The 7655-nt window shown below is 46.8% G+C and overlaps 1 protein-coding gene across 1 annotated transcript; it reads left to right on the forward strand.

Annotated features, from left to right (window-relative positions):
* The first annotated feature begins 209 nt into the window (after nt 1–209).
* On the forward strand, nt 210–5922 carry LOC123180557 (serine/threonine-protein phosphatase PP1). The gene is made up of 4 exons (XM_044592624.1): nt 210–530; nt 2270–2829; nt 2926–3117; nt 5552–5922. Exons 1-4 carry the CDS (start codon nt 329–331, stop codon nt 5573–5575), a joined length of 978 nt encoding a protein of 325 aa, XP_044448559.1. The 5' UTR covers nt 210–328; the 3' UTR covers nt 5576–5922.
* The last annotated feature ends 1733 nt before the right edge of the window (nt 5923–7655 follow it).

The raw sequence follows: 7655 nt of genomic DNA on the forward strand, positions 1-7655 counted from the left end.
TGTAGTGCCATGATGGAAGATTAAAAAAATAATAATAATCCAATTCCCTGATCGACGAGGGCAACAGGAAAACGACGAAAGAGCAGCAAACACAGGAGGAAGACCGAGACATTTTCCACGGGCCGTCCATCTACAAACCAACGGCGGATGCGTGTTCACGCGTCTTTGAACACTCGAAACGATTAATTAAGCTCGTGGTCGTCACAAACGCAAACTATTCCCAGGCACATCCCATTTCCAATCCCCCACCCTTCCTCTCTCTCTCCCCCGCCCCTAGCCGTCGCCGGAGAGAGAGAGGGACGCGGCCGCGGGAGAAGAAGGAGGGAAGATGATGATGACACGGGCCTCCATGGGGGCCATGGAGGGCGCGGCGCTGGACGAGGTGGTGCGGCGATTGGTCGAGGGCGGCCGCGGCGGGCGGCAGGTGCAGCTGTCCGAGGCGGAGATCCGGCAGCTCTGCGTCGACGCCAAGCGGGTTTTCCTGTCCCAGCCGAACCTCCTCCGCATCCAGGCCCCCGTCAAGATCTGCGGTGATTATTAAACAAATCATTTCTAGCTTTGGTTTTGCTCCTTTCCAAATTATATGTAGTTTTGATTTTGATGAGGGTATTTCTTTCATAGAACGAATAGGTTTGTTGGTAAATTTTTAGGCGATGTGGAGAATCTGTGAATCATGAGGGGATTTGGTACACCTTGGTGGTGTTTGGTGGAATTTAGGGATAAGAGAAGGATGGGTTTCCTTACAAGGGATGATAATCTCTTTGTACTATGATGATAATGCCTGATTTGAGCTTCCTTGGCCTTAAAGAGCCATTAATGCTTAGTCATAGGTACTCCTAGGGGATGCAAGTGGGACCCGTGAAAGCCCGCATATAAGTATATTAAAAGTCAACCTTATGTGAATATCAAAGGAAAATTACAATAAGTTGATTTTGTGTATACTTATGAAAGTGCTTCGTGGGTTGCCCTTCCCGCTTGCATCCTTAGGTACTCCCACTTTGGTTGCTCCCGCCATTTGTTTTGCTCACTTTAGAACATGTGAATTCATGATGGAGTTATGAATGGAGTTGCTGGGTTAATGAGCTGAGGTAGGATTGTTGGCCATATTGGGGGCTGCGGTGGATGGTCAAGTCGCTGCTCGTCGCCCATTAAATTTGTTTGCACGAGCTGGTGACATTGTGACCACACTGCTGTTCTTGGTTCTACACCGAGTTTGTCCGGTATTAGTATTGTAGTCCATATGTCATCCCTCTGGTGTCAGGAAGTACAAAGTAGCATCATGCATAACAACCCTACCAAATTTTCAAAGTAAAATAACGCAAAAAGGATAGGCAAATTGTGAACCCTGGGCTGCAATGCATCATAATAAACTTGGCAACAGGGCTACAGAAGACTTGTCTTCACCTTCAATATGTCAATTGCCTTCTTCACTTTCCTTTACCCAAATTTTTATACAAATGGTCAGTATACTGCCTGACACCCTATCATCAATGTCATTTCATTTCAAACTTCCCATAATGCCCACCATGTAGCCCACAGCCTGAAGGATAAATAACCATCAATTTGTCTGTGTACAGTCCTCCCAGACCAAGCCATCAAACAGTGAAATCTTCCTGAGACTGAGACGAAACAAACAATTTGCCGAACAAACTTGATATGGTTTTGATCCCTGACACAACACGATAATCCCCCCCTTGGCAGTTCCTCTTTCAACCAAACATCTAAGTGGAGTTTATTATCGAAGACTTGCCAGAGGAAAAATCTTGTTCTTTATTTGGTTTTTGCAGGCCACACACTGACCATTCTGTGACTGGCAACTGCTCACTTTCTGTAGAAGGATCTTGTAGGAATGTCATTATTATTTTCTTTAGTCCCGAGCTAATAACATCCTCGATTACACCTCCTCCAACGTATATACCAAACCATTCCACATGTTAACCTAATAACCTATACATCTCCTGACATCTTTGATTCACCTGCCATGTTCCATCCTAGCAACAATCAACAACCGGCATAGATTTGAGCAAATTTTAAAAATAAATGATACTGAATACTGGTATGTACAACCTTTATAGCTCTACCATTCTATAGATTATCTGCTAAGCAGCCTTGTCAGTAAAATACCTGTGAGTTAATCTCGTTTGTGTGATAAAGATTTCTTTCTGCACAAAGTTTAGAGCTTCTTAATATTCTTTTCATTATTATTGTAATTTCTTTTGCACATCTTCACAGAAAACTCTAGTCTTACCTATTATGATGAAACCTTCAGGTGATATCCATGGTCAGTTTGTTGATCTTCTGAGGTTGTTTGATTTGGGTGGTTATCCTCCAACCTCAACCTATGTATTCCTCGGAGACTACGTAGATAGAGGCAAACAGAGCTTGGAAACTATATGCTTACTGCTGGCCTACAAAATAAGGTACCCTGACAAGGTTTTCCTGTTAAGGGGTAACCATGAAGATGCAAAAATCAACAGAGTTTATGGTTTCTATGATGAATGCAAGAGGAGGTTCAATGTTCGACTGTGGAAGATATTCTCTGATTGCTTCAACTGCCTGCCTATTGCAGCACTCATTGACGACAAGATACTGTGCATGCATGGTGGCCTTTCACCTGAACTGACTAACCTGGACCAAATAAAGGATATTGAGAGGCCGGCTGAGATTCCTGATTATGGTCTCCTGTGTGATTTGCTTTGGTCTGATCCTAGCCCTGACGGAGAAGGGTGGGGGGAGAGTGACAGAGGTGTTTCATGTACGTTTGGTGCAGATATGCTTATAGAGTTCTTGGAGAAAAATGATCTTGATCTTATCTGCCGAGCCCATCAGGTTTGTGAACACTTCGTTGAACTCCTGTTATTTTCTGGATTACTGTTATTCTCGAGCTTTACTTACAATAGCTGCATGTACCATGAATGCCCTTAGGTGGTAGAAGATGGTTATGAGTTCTTCGCACAGCGGAGATTAGTCACCATCTTCTCAGCTCCAAATTACTGCGGGGAATTCGATAATGTAGGTGCTCTGTTGAGCATAGATGAAAATCTAATGTGCTCATTTCAAATCTTGAAGCCAAATGAAACAGGCACATCGCGGGTAAAAAGACAAATTCCAAATAAGGTAAATCAGCTGGCTTCAGATTGGATTCATATTGTACTATGCACTAGAAGTTGAACCTGTGGAGATAGAATGTTTTATCATTGTATTATCTTTATGGACTACTCCCTCTGTGCATAAATATAAGACGTTTTAGAGACTTGTCAAGTCTCTAAAATGTCTTACATTTATGAACAGAGGGAGTAGAATATTAGAAAAATAGAAACCATGATCAATGAAACGAAAGAAAATTCGATGATAATGCCTCTGATGCACAAGATCTGCTGTGGTTTGCTGGTTCTGTTAATTATTGCATAATCCAGTCATCTGCCCTTTTTTAATGAACATACAATCGCTGCACAGTGGGCCGCACATTAATTTTTTTTCTAAATTTTAATGCCATCTCGATGTTACTTCTGTATGTTCACGAGGAAACTTTGCGGATGACACTACCACAGAGAGTGATAGTGAATTGATAATGTAATTGAGGATAATCCTTCATTTAATCTTTGATCAAGAAGGGGCTATTCAATGCATTCATTGTATTTCGGCCAACTATTACATTTTAGCCGTTAGGCCAACTCCAACGCAGTGACCCAAACGGACACGGATTTTATCCGTATTTTGTCAGTTTGGGTCAGGAAAACGGACATCGGGTGCGAGCGGACAGACGGACACGACCTCTGCGCCCAACGAAGCTGCCCCATTCGGTGAGATGTCCACCCCCGCCATTTCCTCGAACACCTAGCAGGCGTTGCCGCCGCCGCCAGTGTCAACGACGAGCATGCTCTCCGACGTCCGAACCTGACGCTGCTGCGTGCGGCGTCGACTCGGCCGTGCTCCCTGTCGCGCGCCCGCCAGTTCCCGCCCTGCCGTGCCCGCGCCCCCCGCCCGCCCTGCCGCGCACGAGAACGCCGCCTCGGCTCTGGCCTCTGCTGCCGTGGTTGAGGTGCAACAACGCGCCGGCCGTGGTTGAGGTCGACACCCGCCGTCGCGGCTCTGGCCTCCACCGCCGCTGCTGTGCCCATGGCACGGGAGGAGCCCCGCGTCGCTGCCGCTGGGGACCAGGACGCCGCCGCCTGCCAAGTCCACCGCTGCCCGTGTCCGTCCCGCCTCGCCCGCGCCGCCCCGCCCCGCCTCGCCCCGGCAGCTCTGGTCTCTGCCGCCGCTGCTCTGCCCATGGTGCTGTAGGAGCAACGGGGGGAGCCCCGCATCGCTGCCGCCCGGGACCAGGCCGCCGCCGCCTGCCAAGTCCACAGCCGCCCGCGCCCGTCCCTGTCCTGCCTCGTCAGCGCCCGCCCTTGCCCCGCCTCGCCTGCGCCCGCCCTGCTGTGGCGGCGGCCTGCTGTTGCGCCTGCGTGAGGCATGCTGCTGCTGCTGCATCGCTGGGATGCCGCACTCCAGCGCGAGCCACACCTGCGCACGGCATGCTGCTGCTGCGTGCCTGGGGAGGCGGCGGTGGCGCGGCCGGGGGTGAGAGAGAGGAGAGAGAGAAAAGCGGGGTAGGTGGGATAGGTAGGGGGGTTGACATATGGGCCCTGCCGGACACAAGCGGACGAGGACGACATAGACTCTGTCCGTTTTGTGTCCGCTTTGGACCCAAATCCAGAGCAAATTTGGTCCAGAAATGGGTCCAAACGGACACAAAACGGACAAAACAATAGGACGGGTCTGTGGTTGGGCCATTGTTTTTGTCTGTTTGGACCCAAACGGACACGGCCGGAAGAAATGGGGTCGTGCATTGGAGTTGGCCTTAGGTCTTGAATAACCATCGGCCTAGGGAAACTTCACAGAAGATATCATAACCGCCTATCCAGTAGGTTTGTTTAGTTGATGAGAATGGAAGTGATAAGTAGGTTAGAGTTGAGCTATTCCCACAAACACCCAATGGTCAGAATAACTAGTACAATAATTGTAGAAAGAAGACCACAGCTCACTTCGTCTAAATTAGCCCAGACTACATTAATCCTTCCAACATGCATATCTTAATCAATTGACCTGTGATCATCAAAAGCTACCACGTCCGTTTTAGCCTACCAAAACGTCATATATTTTAGAACGGATGTAGTACATGTGAACTACCCAAGATGCAAAATACAGTAGTCTCTACCTACGATAACATATCCTGAATAAAATATCTGATAAGTTCTACTCCCTCTGTTCACAAATATAAGATGTTTTGGATATTTCAATATAGACTACATACGGACTGAAATGAGTGAACAAACACACTAAAACGTGTCTACATACATCCAATTCAGAAAAAAGTTAGAATATCTTATACTACTTCCGTATCAAAGTGTAATACGTTTTTGTAGCCTATAAAAACGTCTTATATTTTGGTACGGAGGTAATATTTGTGAACCGAGGGAGTACTTCACCAGATTTGAACCTGCAAAAAAAAGAGTATGATTTGAAGGCAACACAACTGATTATATTTCCTTTTTGACTTCAACAGCCAGCAACCGGGGGAAGTGCCTGATCTGATCAACATCCATTCCTTCAATATTAGCATCGTCGGCTCGAAGGGGGTGATCTGATCTATTGTTTGGATCCACCAGGGCATGGCAATATTCATCCACCAGCCAATTGTCTTGCTTAACCACCCTTAGTTGCCGAGCATTTGTAAATGTCCATTGGCTCTGCACTCGTTTTCTCTGTACAGAATTAGGCCGGATTTAACAGCACCACCTATTCTGGTTGTTCTTCCTGGTTGCGCGGCATCTGTTTTTGTAAGTTACTTTTGTGGTACATTTTTGCCTGTGGATGTTGATAGCTTCTGTTTGTGAGCATCTATTATTTGCCTTATGTTTGTGACGTGACGTTTTACCAACTTGTTCTACACTTCTACTCCCTCCGTTCCGAATTACTTGTCGCAGAAATGGATGTATCTAGAACTAAAAAATGTCTACATACATTCATTTCCACGATAAGTAATTCCGAACGGAGGGAGTACTTATCTACAATCAAGGTCTGTGAGGGAAGGTCTCCAAGGTTCTTATGACCTTGTTTGTTTTTCTTTCATTTTTTGCATGTTCGAGCTACTTATCTACTCCCTCTGTTTCTAGATATTTGTCTTTCTAGAGATTTCAACAACTGACTGCATACGGAGCAAAATGAGTGAACCTACACTCTAAAATATGTCTATATACATCCGTATGTGGTAGTCCATTTGAAATCTTTAAAAAGACAAATATTTAGGAACGAAGGGAGTACTCATTCCATTCACTATTATAAGATGTTCTAACTTTTTTCTGATTCAGATGTGTATAGAGCATTTTAGTGTGTTTGTTCACTCATTTCAGTATATATAGTCCATATTGAAATATTCAAAACATTTTATATTTGTGAATAGAGGGATATCCATTTTAATTGTGTATAACAGGATAGTAGATGGTTTTTCCCTGGCACCTCTTTGATTCGTAGGATTCTAAAAACGTAGGATTGAAATGTCATGGTCCTCAATCCTACAGAATTTGGGTTGTTTGATTACATCATAGAAAAAACAAAGGATTTTTTCAAAGAGGTTTGAGTGGATGCTAAAAATCCTATGAGAAGTAGTAAAAAAAAACCCATCTTCCCAAGTTTTCAAATCCGAACACTTGTTTTGTTCCAAATTTTAAATCTTACAATGGCACTCCCATAGTCCCTTGATATAGTCTAATGCCTGACAGCCTGCAGCTCCCTCGTTTTTTTCCCTATCGCCGGAACCATGCAAGCGTCGTAGGACACCAATGTCTTTTGATATGTACTAAGGGCATCTCCAACTGCGACCCACAAATTTTCTCCCGCATCAATCCGCGGACAGGGAGGGATCGGTCTATGGACACGGATGCGGGAGACCGCAATCCAATGTTGCTCGCATACATCCAGCCAACAATTCGAACTAACCGGACGAAATTTATTGACACGTGGTTGGATTTCATATAAACATGACAGCTTTCATTACGTTTACATCAACTAAGTGGTGTTCGTCCGGCTCTATAGGTATAACTAATACACCTAATCTATGATCGCCGACGACCGTTCCCGTGTTCGGCCATGAGCCCCGAGAACTGAAACTTTGGCTTCTCCAGTTCCGCCTCGGCGCTCTCTAGCTCCGCCTCCAGAGACCCGGGAAGTGAAGCTGTCCGCCCCATGTCGCCGTCAAGTGGCTAATCAGCCACTAATGTTGAGCCCACCAAGTTTCGCTTCAATAGGGGAGGAGGAGCGGTGGCCTTCTTGAGACCCGAGCGGTGGTGACCTACCGTGCACTACTCTTTCTCGCTGCCAGCGGTGCCCGCGGACGTGTTGGCTTCGTGGTCGTGGCGGTGGGGCACGACCTCGGCGGAGTCGGCGATGTCCTCCTCATCGTCGGTCTTGCCCCACACCTCGTCTGCCTTCAGTTCCGCCTGGCGGTAACGCCAGCAGGCGAGGCGGATCTCACGGGCGGAGTGTTAGGACTCAAGCAGCGCCGCCTGCTTTGCTAGGTCCGCTTCTGACGCGATCGCCCTACCGGCGGCGAGCTGCCCCTTCTCCTGCTGGTGCTCCTGAGGAGCTGGTGGTTGTAAGCGGCGTCGGCC

This window comes from Triticum aestivum, chromosome 1D (assembly GCF_018294505.1).
Source record: "Triticum aestivum cultivar Chinese Spring chromosome 1D, IWGSC CS RefSeq v2.1, whole genome shotgun sequence".
Classification (NCBI taxonomy): domain Eukaryota; kingdom Viridiplantae; phylum Streptophyta; class Magnoliopsida; order Poales; family Poaceae; genus Triticum; species Triticum aestivum.